General features: G+C 44.7%; 2 protein-coding genes across 2 annotated transcripts in view; one reads left to right on the plus strand and one right to left on the minus strand.

Annotated features, from left to right (window-relative positions):
- The window catches only part of CCT4 (chaperonin containing TCP1 subunit 4), a 38,746-nt gene extending 34,781 nt beyond the window's left edge, over positions 1-3,965 (minus strand). The window contains exons 1-2 of the mRNA XM_037418741.2: positions 3,749-3,965; positions 1,079-1,131 (exon numbers count right to left, since the gene is read on the minus strand). Coding sequence (XP_037274638.2) covers positions 1,079-1,131; positions 3,749-3,863 — 168 coding nt within the window. The 5' untranslated portion in view covers positions 3,864-3,965. The remainder of the gene's footprint in view (positions 1-1,078; positions 1,132-3,748) is intronic.
- A 156-nt stretch (positions 3,966-4,121) lies between these two features.
- l(2)dtl (WD40 domain-containing protein denticleless) overlaps positions 4,122-13,071 on the plus strand; it is a 44,345-nt gene continuing 35,395 nt past the window's right edge. Inside the window, exons 1-5 of the mRNA XM_037418740.2 lie at positions 4,122-4,347; positions 4,748-4,836; positions 6,759-6,801; positions 11,191-11,289; positions 11,921-12,103. Coding sequence (XP_037274637.2) covers positions 4,293-4,347; positions 4,748-4,836; positions 6,759-6,801; positions 11,191-11,289; positions 11,921-12,103 — 469 coding nt within the window. The 5' untranslated portion in view covers positions 4,122-4,292. The remainder of the gene's footprint in view (positions 4,348-4,747; positions 4,837-6,758; positions 6,802-11,190; positions 11,290-11,920; positions 12,104-13,071) is intronic.

A 13,071-nucleotide genomic window follows, 5' to 3' on the forward strand; every position in this document is an offset into this window, starting at 1 on the left:
GAAACTGTGTTTTCGTGGCTTGCGCTGGGCAGGTTACGGCGAAGCTGCAGCACTCACGGAAAGCGTGCCGTCTCCGGAACAAGCCATCTTGAAATGAGCAAAGTTGCTGTACGCACGAGAGAGGGCGCGCGGGTTGTCCCCCTTCCGCTTGCAAAAACGGCAGCGACGCACCGCGCTCCGCTAAGGCTGCTCATAAGCGGACCGTATTCCCCGCTCCGGTAACCCGCTTAAGGCCTTAGCGGAGGGTGCAAGCGCACTCGCGTTCCCGCTCCGCTGCTTAGCTGCTAAGCGGAGCGTAAAAACGTCAAACTAAAAACCTCCAATGTCGAAAGGAAGCCATGTGTCCTGTTCTTTGCACGTTGCGACAACATCGAAAGAGTTGGCATGAATGCGTTCTGCGAATACAGCTCTAGCCACGTCCATGCAAACAATGTCCTTGTGCATCAGACATTCTATCAAAGGTGGCCGCGGACTGCAAGCAGATGAGGACGATGTGGATGAAGGCAAGGCCTCTCAACATGCACGATTGTTGGATAGGCAATAGTGCGGACACGAACGTTAAACCCTTAGCCGTCATCTATGGCATCAAGGCCTTCCTTGCATCTCTTTCCCCACAGTGGTTCCGTGTTATGCAGAAGGGCGTACTAAGATTTGGATGGGGCTGCTAGCTGTCGCCGATTGCAGTACAAGTGGTTCACGAATTACACGCACACGAGCCGGATATTTACGAGTGCAGGTATGATCGGTGACGCGCGACTTTGCAACAGTCCTGCAAAACAAATAAAGATGTGCACAAGAACTCTTCTGTTGCAGGCTAATTTTCCATATTTTTTTAGTAGTACAAGTTTTGAATGTCACGAATATTTTGGTTACCCCATGCGGTTTATATCACTGTTTCACTGGATATGTCATACTTCCGTTACAAACACATAATTTTTACCATGCCTCTCTTGGCTTTGTGCGATTGTGTCCTACAAAAAGCTGTGCATCTAGATCAGTACCCCTTCAGTTAATAATGCATATTAGTAATGGGTAGTTATGCATCCTCATATATGTCAAATGTAGTAAAAGTACTCACCATTTTGTCCATGCCTCGGGGTCCAAGACTCGTGCGTATGGCATCGGCAACAGCTGCAAGGTTATGTCAGGCAAATTATCAAATCAGATGCAACATTATGATCTGACAAGGCTGCAGACTGGGCTGGAGAATTGAACGCTAAACTCAACCAAAAAATTGTACGTGCGGGTATCACTTGACAAGAACAAAGAACAATGGGTCCCACATTAGCCAAAGGTTGTGCTTTCAAAAAAAGACTATTACTATGCTAAGCAAGTTTTCTCTAAGAAAATAAGCAAGGAAAACCTCCACACATGAGTGTTTCTGGGAAACCTTGCTCAAAAGCCCAATTGTTTAGTTCAATCATCCAGACCGCAGTGCGAGAGAAGCCTAGGGAGTCTCTATCATAGACAGTCATAGTATACCGGGCTTACCGGAATACTAGGCGTTCCGTGATAGTGGGTTCTAAATGTGCATATGCAGACATGCACGTTACCCGTACCGCTTACCACACATGCGCTATTTTTCAGATTTAACGTTACTGTGTTAGCGTAGGTGTACGTAAAACATGGCGGCGCTTTCGGACGCCCGCTTCGAAGCAATTTTGGCGTAGTTGTTGAAAGATTCACTTTGTTCGCAGCAAACGACTGTTTAAAGTGGCTTTGCTTGCCTTCAGTTAACTTCGACGACCGAGTATTACAAATATATTTGGTGTAGTTTACAACATAGCTTCCCATTTAGAGCGTGTGAAAGCCTAACTACAAAACCGATGTAAACAAATCAGCAACAAATGTTTTCGCATTTGGTGCGTGGTTCATATTTACTTACTTATATTATTACTAAAATAAACTTGTAACAACGCTTTGCACAATGAGACAGGCAGATATCGTTTTCCTTCACTGTTCTTTCTCTTCTACCCTCCGATAGGTGGCGCCACCATCCCAGCTAGGGCACGTAAATGCTATCTTGCTAAACTATAAGACACTATTCGCAACGAGCGTTTGCTGCACTGTAATGCCATTCCCTTAACCTTCGCTATCACGCTAACAGTAAACAATACCAGTCTACTAAGAATGTTGGTTCATGCACAAGCCAGCTAGTTTCAGTTCCCACATGGGAGCCACGTGAACAAGCCTTCCATGTGGGAAGTGGAATGTCTTTTTATGAGTATATTTTTACTTTGGTTGATGCTTTGCTCCTATCGTCTGTCTTTCCTCAGCCAGGCGGGATTCTGCCAAACTCAATTTCACAAAGCAGATAGATGCTACATTTTGCCTTTACGTTATTATGATGTCTTTAATCCGTCGATTACCCAAGCAAGTTCATGCGACATGTGCCTGGAACCTCTATATTTTGGCTTTTCACACCAACATCAAGAGTGATCGACTTTGGTGCGGGAGCTGGAACATATCTTTGAATTCTAAATTTTGGCTGGAGATCTGTTTTTATTTTTGTCATGTGATGAACTGTAAAAGAACCTGATTTTACTCTTGGCCGGCCCTTAGCCAAGGGGGCACAGAGCCCCCATTGAAATTTCAAAAAACTTCAAGACCTTCAACAAGTTAACGAGATGCAAGGAATGAAACGTGGAGGCTTGAAGGGCTCTACAATACTCGCAGCCTTCCTTGTCCCGTTCTCAGTCACTGCAAGGAAAATTTCCGGCTAGTAGATGCTTTGTAACTTTTTTTTTTTCGAGACATGTTTCATGTCCCAACGTCCCTTTTTCTGTGATGCCAGACGTGTTTGTATTCGTACATTGTCCACTTTACATGGCCAGATCATTGTAACGGGGCTAAGTGTACCCGACTATTATCAGTGCACACGCTTTGTCGAATTTACTAAACATGCTCAAAGCGGCAGCTAAAGGTGCGCCTAAGCGGTTTTTCCAGAAAAAAAGATTACGTAGTCACCTGACTGTAGTTTGCTAATACAACTAGTTGCATACTTAAATGATTATTAGTTTTGTAGGCATCCTTAGCGTCAAGCTGCTTCGTTGTGCATGGTGAGGCTAAACTAAGACGCGGAAAACTACCTCGAGTGCAATTTTCCTTGCCCATCACCCGTTCGCGGCATTCGCCATGCATTCGATATAATCCTGATTAAGTCATTTCGGAAGGCAACTCGCAAAAGCTCGCCGCTACCAATGAAGACAGTTCATGAAACGGTTACCGCAAACTAACAGCATTTTACTTGCGCAGCACGTAGCGCACAGATGGTGATGATATATACATACGAACACAGAGGATTCATAGCGAGTACAAGTAGTGCGGCGCAAAATTGACGAGGACTGAAGAGTGGAGAACACGAGAGCGGATTTTCCTGAAAACGTTCATTAAAAGAACACCTTAAAATACTACTAGCTCCGCTGTTTCGCTAGTACTGGCTATGAATTCTTACCAACTTGGCTAGATCTGAACCCTATTTAGTGGAACGTCGAGTAACTGCTCTTTTTTTGCCTTATAAGGCTAACGCCGGGTTGTCGGTCCACTAAGCGCCGCTCAACGCCCAAGACACAAGTGAAACGAAACGAGACAGTTCCCAAACTTTCCGATTTATTTCTCTTCGTCCCTAAAGAATGCTCGCCTAGGATTTTCCGAGCACCAAATAGCTTTACAAAGCTCGAGACATCTCGATGAGTCCGCGTGTGTCAGCGTGTGTAGGCCTAAGGCACGTGCGCCCACACAAAATTACCTTTTGCAGCGGTGATGTTGCTCTGGCGAACTTGCGACGGCTTATCCTTGTCTTTATAAGTTGACTTGTCGCCAGTACCACCCGTCGAAGATGCAACCGGCGTAGGCGCCTTCATTATGTTATCGTTAAATTAAACCGTATCAATTGAAACTGGTAGAAGTTTACACCGGCAACACGCCCGCAGCTCTCACAAAGCTTCGGCTCGCAACCTGTCCCGCATTAACACAGCTCCGTAAAAAAAGAAATGTCTATTTGTTAAAAAAATATGCCTTATTTTATTTTAAATAAATTAAATAGTTTTATTTACATATATTTTAGGTACAAAAATTTTGAACGAAAGTTACGTTGCAACAAATGCGCCACAGATGTTACGTCACACGCACACGTGACTGCCGAGCGGCGAAAACCCGCCTTAATTTGTTTTTTGCGCGAAAAATTCTGTGATCTCGTGCGGCCGTTTGATTGAGTGGATAGAAGTTGGATGCGAGTTTCTGGTGAATAATTGTGGCTCAAAAGATCGCAGAAACTTCGAGCAGGGGTGGTGATGGGTCCCAGCGTGCTAAATGTGATTCGTGGGAACGAATACTTTCGTCGGTCAGGTAAGTTTTTTGTGAAGCGTTATCTCATCCGGGCGCGATCCAACATGTTCGGGCATTTAATAGCGTCCAGTTTACAACCGACATCTTACGTAACGGTCGGGCGCGTGAGCTCCAAAACTTGAAATTTAAGCTGGCCCATTCTTTCCAGTTGGGCAATATTGAAATTCTAGAGGCATTTGGCGTTGAAGTGGCGTTTGGAGTTTTTTTTTGTTGCTTTAATGGGCACTAACTGGCGTCTACTTCATCCGCCGTTCGCAGCTAAAGAATCGCGCCGCGTCTTTCGAGAGTTTTGATTGCTGGTGTACACCAATGACTGTTTGCAGCAGTCGGGCCTAATAAATAACTCTGCTACCTTGATTCTGTATTAATCTGTTATCTTATTTGCTTACGCTAATCGCAGCTACCGATGGGCGGACTTGTGCGCTGACCTATTCTGTCCTCAAGAATCTTCACAACCGGGCCGCGAATGAATATGTCACCCGGAACAACGTAAGTCATTCTTTCTTGTCTTTAGAGTTGGTCTCTATCGTTACCTTTTTCTAGCACTCGCCGACGGATGAGCCGACTGGTCCTGAGCGAGTGCGCGCCCAAATTGTAGGCCTCGCTCGATATGCGCGCCTAAATCTAAAACCGTGCAGTCTGTGTAAGGAATAGGCTCGTGCATGTATATATAAACAATTTCGCCGTTCGAGTTGGGTACTGCGAATCCATAACATCTCGGACAGCCGTACATACACACGCGAACACATGTGTGCGTGACGTGTGCCTGCTTTCGCGCTCGTTTAACCCAGGCACTTGTGTGCATGCACGCCGTTCAATTTTTATCATTATTTTTGCATTGTCCGTTGCGGCGATTGCTGCGAGTGTGCGTGGTATCGCCACGGAACGGCACTTCTCTGTTTCCATTGCTTTTTTTTATTTAGTTATTTCGCGAGCGATGTAGTTGCGTGCAGCAGTCCTACGCTTCACGTGTGAAACTGGCGCGCAGTTTAGGATTTGCATGCCAAGGTTTGGGTACGGGTTTTTTGGTATTCGCATGTTCTTCGGCCGCATTTGAAATTGAAGCCGTGGTTTGCTTGTGAGAATTTATAGCTTCACAAGCTTTACGTGAAGTAGGTTGTGAACCCTTGGAAGTTATGCACGTAATTGCGCTATTGTTCTTTTTTTTTTTATTCACGGACGTCGACGGGCAAGACGGGGCATGTTGTTGAGTAAGAACTAAGAGTTGTCCCCCACTGAAAAAACGACCTCGGCTCGGTGCTTGCCCAACATGCATGGCCGAGCTAGCCGTTCATGTCCCTAGCTTGGTCAACAAGGTTGGACCGAGGGCGATTTTTGTTAATGACCTCACACGGGCCGGGGCCGACCTCTGGCTGCCCACACATGCCTGAGGCCAACCTTGTAGATGGCAAGTGGTGCACAGATGGATTCAATAATCTCGTGCATTGACAAACCGACGCTGAACCCTCAAACAAGAAATTTATGCTGACCGTGAAATGATATACGCGGTGTGTGGGGAAAAAAAGAATTGCACCCACGGATACCATGCAATGTTGGCTTATGGCTGGCCCATAGTTAACTGGGTAACGTGGTAGGTAGCAAAGCATGGCCCAACGACTGACCACATTTGGTCGCCCGAGTATTGGGTGCCAGCAATTTCCCCATCACTTGCCAACCTTTGTCTGAACGTCTCCGGCCAAGTAAATAGCAAGCGATATTGGTTACCAATCAGGGCTTCACTTTGTGCAATTGTTGGTTGGCAGGCAACCATCGTTGCCGAGCCCTGCCCACTTGTTTGCCGACTGTCGGCCAATTTCAGTTGGTACTGCACGTTATTCGACTGATATCATTGCAAAACAAAAAGGAAATGAGACATAACTAAACCCAAGAAGTTAATTCAAAACATGTTCTTGCCGTGACAAAAGCATTTCATTTTCCAATAAGAAAACTGACAGAGAACTAGCTCAAACTTCGATTATGATCTTAATCATATACATGGCTTGCACGTGACGTCATGGACGCAGCCTCTGAAGGGAACTGGGACTCTATGATGGTGGCTTACATAAGAAACAAGTTGTGTCTATGTGAAAATGGTGTGCCGAGAACATCACAGTGCGTGAATAAGAAATAACCAGCATGTGATGTTCCAAGAACTTCCGTGCGACATCGAAAACTTCGCGTACCCACATGCTGGTGCTCCAGCATGCCATTTTCATTGACGTCAGTGCAAGCCTTGTATAATTTGATGATATCTTCAGTTGTGACTTACTGTGTTTTTTGTCGACATTTGGGTGTGTGTGCATGTATTTTGCACTGCATCGCTCATGATGCCATAATACCGAGCCCATCAGTCTCTCCTAATAAATTCATGAAATGCCTGTGCAGTGAAATCATGCATGTGTTCCTTGCAGGAGCAGGAAGAGTTGCCCCCACTGGCCTGTACCTACTTTCCAGGTACTTATTAATTCGTTCGTTTTGCACTACTGCAAGTCCTGATTAGGGTCATGCAGAGTTGTGTACAGTATGTAATGTAATATTATGAAAAAAAAATGTGCTAATTCAGAAAAGAGATGTATTTTGGCATGAATGAGGTGTAAAGTGAAATAACACATTCTGCTCCTAATACCTGTTCATGTACTATCTGTGCCAAATGAAACTTGAACAGCGGCAAGTTTTCGTAATGGTATAGTGTGCGCTGCCAACTTATCGCCGTGGCCAGGCACGCACATATGCGCAGAACTGCCGAACAGGATGCGTGTGCCTGTCAATCACGATGACTGGACGGCACGCACTATACCATAACGAAGGCTTGCCGCTATTTGGGCTTCATTTAATGCTGATAGTACATGCAGCCTCAAGTGGACCAAACACAGTGAAATAACTCGTTCTTACTTTTGAAATCCAAGGCTGCAAATACTATTACTAAGTGCATAGACAGAGGCGCAGTTTACATCGCTATGTATTAACATGTTTCGATGGAAAGATTGCGGGGAATATTAAACATTTCAGAGTACTGCGGCTCACATGGTGATGTATAAATTTTTTGTGACCCATTGTTTAATGTGTCATTGGTATAAGAACATAACGTGCCTGTTATTTTCAATAGAAACTCTGGTAATCAAAGTATAAGATGTCCCTCTTTGGGGTTAAACTGTGGTTCTATACAGAGAGGGTGCACACGCCCATGAAGTCCTTGAAAAGTCTTGAAGTGTAGGTGTTTCTTCAAGGCTTTTTATATCCCTGCATTTAATATTCTGTTTTGGGAATTCTTAAGTTTCATGATGGTTTCAAAATCGTGACCCGTTTTCCTTTTCATGTGTACACAGATGTGGCAGACTCCCAGTTTTGAATGCAGTTCAACTTGGGTGTGTCACATCTAGAGGAGATTGCAAATAGTCAGACACGCTAATTTAACACCCGATTTGCAAGACACCTATAGTATGCTTCACTGCCTAATACCCCTGTCACACGGCCACCGCCGAACTCAGTTTAATCCCACCAACGTAAAACTCCCGTAGGGAGTTTGACGGAGATGGAGTGTCACACTGTAATTTTCGAAAAGAAAAGTACCTTCACAGGCCTCATTATATCTCTTCGCGAAATGATCATTGTTTCAAGATTTTAGAGTACCGTACCAGATCTAATTTGTATGCTAATTCGTTTTTTGTTCGTTCCATTAGAGAATGGAATCACTTATCAAATGAACAAGTGTGCTGTATTAATGAAGATGTGTTTTTCTCGACATTGTAACCCCCCTGCTGCAGCGCCTTCGGGCTAAGCGGGGGTAATCATTGAATAAAGAAGAATAAAGAAAATTTTACAAGCTTTGAACAGAAGCCGCAAGGTTGCCCATTAGGCGCTGCAGAGCCTTCTCCGCATGCAAGATTTTGCGACTAATACTTCTGAAAACAGTTTGGATTGTACGTGTGGTTATATAAACTATAATAATTTATGTACGCCAAAGCAAGAAAAAAATGTTTTGGCTTTTATCGCAGACGCTTACGCCTGCAAGCAAGTCAGCAGTAATGTTGACAAGAATGCTGGCAAGGTTGTACATTTGTTTTGCAACCCGTTTTCGCTACATACGCTGATTGTCAAACACACTGCAAGTTGTCGTTCATCTCTTTGAAGTTTTTTGCCCCGCCGCGGTGGTCTAGTGGCTGTGGTACTCGGCTGCTGACCTGCAGGGCACAGGATCGAATTGCAGCTGCACTTGCGATGAAGGCAGAAATGCTGTAGGTTTGTGTGCTCAGATTTGGGCGCACATTGAAGAACCCCAGGTGGTCGAAATTTTCCGAGCCCTCCTCTATGACGTCTCTCATAATCATATGGTGGTTTTGGAATTTTAAACCTGACATATCAATCTTTAAAGTTTTTCTACTGCGTAGATCACGGTGTTCTTTACAATATCGGATGAGCACAGGTCTCGCGATCAGTGCGCGAAGCCCTTGCTGCAGTTGAGTCACAACAGTTGGCATGTAGTGCCGGTGCAACTACTGGCATAGACAAAGGAGGACAAAAACTCGCGTATACCACTGCTATGATAGAATAAGGAGTGCAACAATAAGAAGCGAACGAGTTGTAGAGATGTAAACACCGGGGTGCGCATGGATAGAATGGCTGGCATGGAGAAACTTTTTCAAAATGGTGACACAGTGGCTTTTGGCAAAGCATGGTGTGGAGAGTACGTACACTTGTATGTGCATTTTCCTTTTCGTTGAACTCGCCTTACGAGCGGATAATGCAGTGAAAACTTTTAATGGTGTTGAAGTTTGTTACTGCGTTCACTGGGGCTGCTTTACGTTTGCGGTTTTTTCTCTGACTACAAATTGCTGGGGACGAGAGTACTCCCTTACACCGCTAAGGAAGATCGCCAAACTTCCATTGCCAAAAGCTTCATTTAACTTCCTTGACATAAAGGATACCATGTGACACGGACTGCATTTCAGTTCTCATAAATACGAGGGAGTAAAAGGGCGCTGGCCCGTGTGACAGGCAGAAGTTGAATTTGTCAATATGGAGTGTCAGATTAATTTTTTGCTTTTATATTTCATTGCACACATTACTTATTCTCGACAAGCTATCAGCTACTTATTGTAGTAACAGCAAAAAATAAACAATATGCAAGATTTTTGTGTCAATACTCCTTTTGAAGGTCTTTTTATTACTCAGCACACTACCCTTGTGCTGAGTAAAGGTGATGGCTATGTGTTATTTTCGATAAGCATTTGCACTTCATTTTTTCTTTCAAATAAAGATCTTCGATTACAATCATATCAAGCGTTCTAGTTCGCCAGGGAACTATGGCATGGAATGCAAACGTGCGTCAATCCTTGTCAGCCTGCTTGTGTGACATAGCTATTAAGAAATACAATGCATTGTCAGGGGCACAATAATAATTTACGCGGTTTTCATTGGGGATATTGACAACGAAAATGGCATTGTAAAACTGCGTCACACAATTCAACTTATGCACACGAAAACTACCAAAGCTTTCGGGATATTAGGCAATTATTTAGGGCCAAGTGAAACAAGGACGATAAGGGAGGACACAAGCGCACGTGTTGTGTCCTCCTTTCTCATCCTCGTGTCGCTTGGAGCTAAATAATTGCCTATTGTCTTGCCAACGAGGTTGAATTTCTCTTCTTGTGCAAAGCTTTCGAGGCCTGAAAACGACAACAGTTCCCATGAAGCAAGCATTTCATTGGCGACTACAATCTGCCAATGTATCGGTTCCAAACATATTACTGGCAAATGCAAGCAAGATTACGTCTTGTAACATTATCTGTTACATAAAATTAGCTTGTAACCACTACTGGAGTGGCATACACGTGTATTTTGAAGTTCAGGAAATAAGTGTTCAGCCTTGAGTGCTGGTTAGTTGTCCTGCATTTAATAAAAATGCCGCTTAAGTCTCTTTCTCTGTAAAGAGCATCATAGTAATCGCAGCTCCTTTTTTTTCCTTTTTATTTGAGGCCTATTGGGTCAGCTAAAGACAAATTTCAGAGTAACAAAAAAGGTCTACTATGCGCATCATGTGCTGGTACACTAAGACGACAGCTGAATTTGAACTTGTATACTTTTTGTATGTGCCTTGGCTTCAGTAAGAAAACATTGTCAGAAGTTCCAAGTTAAGTTTTCATAATATGCTAAAATAGAATGTGAATGTTGTAAAAGAAATATAATGTAAATCTTGACTTGTCTGAAAAGAGTGGGGCTTTCAGTCGTGATGTACGAAAGAAAAAATACTGTCGTTAACTATGGTGGTTGTTCAACTGGGTGGCATTTTTCTTGCTGTGTCCCCCCTAGTGGCCACTGTTAGCTTTACGTGAAACTGAGGCATGGTAGTTTCATGACCAGAAAAAGCTGTTGGGGGAAGGTTGGTTACGATGTTACTGTAGTTAAGCAGTGGAATGCTGCTTTGCACCTTGGGAAAATGCTTTTGAAGCGTTTTAATGATGTTGGAAAAAGATTCATGAAAAAGATGACAAACTGTTCTGCCTTTGATTCACGCGCTACAGCAGCAGCAACCCATGGAGTCGTGTTGCAGTTTATTGTGAATAAACCCTTTTTTCCACTCATCGGGAGGCTCGATTTTCCTCAAATGCTTCTTTAATACCCTTGAATAGTTGTGTCTAAGAGCCTCTAAAAACACTTATGCACATTAGTCTTATCCAAATTGCTTTTTGCTTGGCAGTTATTCTTCGTATGGTTGATCCACTGTGTCAGAAAGGGAGTGGAAATAAGTTGTGGTCACAAGACTTTCGTTTTTTTTTTTTTTTGCATTATTTTGGGGTTTTCCCACCCCCATTTCATTACCTGACCCTGTTGCACCTCTTTCAGAGCCAGACCTTCGTGACCTCCTGGCCATCGCCGATGAGGATGGCATGGTTCACCTGTTGCAGACAGGCCAGTCTGATGTCCGCCTATCCTTGAAGTCGTGTGAGTGCTCGGTGGTTTGCGATGTTGCATGTCGCGGCACAAAGTCGTGCATTGTAGTAAGAGTAGGTGCATTCTGATAGGCATGAACTCTTTTGAAGAAATGCACACAGTCGGTATCTTCTGTATATTTTGTGCTGGCTGTATTGGAGAAAATAAGGTACCTAGTAATTTCGATTGCCTTTAATTGGGCTGCAGCACTTGAATAGGGATAAATCTGCTGTTGTCTTCGGTGACGGGACCCATTTTGTGACAACTTCCATGGTGATGTCATGTAACAGCCCATCTTTCATGGTTGTCCTCGCTGCGATGCGCAGAGACAACCACTCGCGGTCACTCTAGCTCGATAGATCACCAACCGATGACGGCAGAAACCATTTTAGAATTTCATCCCGAGGGGTCGTCGGGGGTGAAGGCATTCTTGGAACTCATCAGACTTGCTCCGGCAAGTATATGACCAGTGACTTGCCATGACTGTCTAGAAACCTTTAAATCTCTCCCATTCCTTTCCCCAGTAGGATAGCGAAAATATTTTATAGACTGGTTACCATCCCCACTTTTTCTTTCTCTGCTATTCCTTCTTTGCTGTAGTCTTTAAGTTGATTACGCGAGTCCTCGTCTTTCATCGCAACAGCATGGCAGGCACACGAAAATGCCATCTTCGACGTGTGCCCAAGGCCCGGGCGGAGTCATCTTACCACGGCTAGTGGGGACCTGTCGGTTCGCCTCTGGGACATTGAGCAGCAGACCAGGGTGGCCAGCTTCCAAGGGCACAAGGGCAGCGTCAAGTGTGTCCGCTTCCTTCCAGAGCACGCTGGTAAGTTCCTCATTGTCCCTATTTTCTTTTTTTTTTTTTTTGAGGCTTGTTTACTTTTGCAACTAGCACTGTTTGTGCGACTGCTCCGGTTCAGTTGCTCGTTGTTTGATTTTTCAGTCACAAGCCTCTGAACCAATCACTTGCCCAGGAACAGAACACCAGCTTATTTAGTGGGACAATAAAGCCTGCAGGTGGGCAAATGCCATCTGCAGGTTTCGTTTGTCGATGGCGAGGTATAGGAGGCTGCTTGCACCGCTGCTGTCCATTTTCGGTTACAACCTATTTGCGTCTTCTCCTGCACGCTGTGTTGGTTAGTTGTTTGCAGCACATATGTGAGGCCACTGATGCTGCCTGCAAGGACGCCTAATGACATTGTACAGTCGAACCCATTTAGTACGAACTTGAAAGTTCCGCGATAAATGGTCGTTATATCAATAGTTCGTAATTTATGGGCCCACCCAATGATAAGTTAGATCTTTACACATGTTAAACAATGCCCATTTGCTCACGAGGGAATTCAACCACCTTCACAATGAACTCGTGCCGTTCCATAAAGCACAGTACCGCTACGTCCAATCATCCCTGGCTAGTTGCATGCAGCACGTCACTTACTCGGCTCTCGCCGTCGCGTGCCAGGGCGCTGGCAGTCCATTGTATGCTCACGTTTGTGCTTTCTTCGTGCGTGCGTCACTCGGAATTGTGCTCGGGTGCAGCGAATAGCTTGTTCATTTAACACAACGAAAAATTTTGCGAGCAACACACGTAAGCGGCCTCGCACGACACGGCTGTGGCAAACTTGCAAACGGCAGCACGACGCGCTTGTACCGCCGTCGCTCCGCCGAGCAACTATCTGCGGACGACTGTGATAAGGTTGCCGGCGATGAGCCAAATGGCTTATTCGTCGACACGGACCACCTTGCCATCAATCTTTTCTGATGCTTATTCGTTAGGGCACCGTCGCGACCGCG

Source organism: Rhipicephalus microplus, chromosome 6 (assembly GCF_043290135.1).
Source record: "Rhipicephalus microplus isolate Deutch F79 chromosome 6, USDA_Rmic, whole genome shotgun sequence".
In the NCBI taxonomy this organism is placed as follows: Eukaryota; Metazoa; Arthropoda; class Arachnida; order Ixodida; family Ixodidae; genus Rhipicephalus; species Rhipicephalus microplus.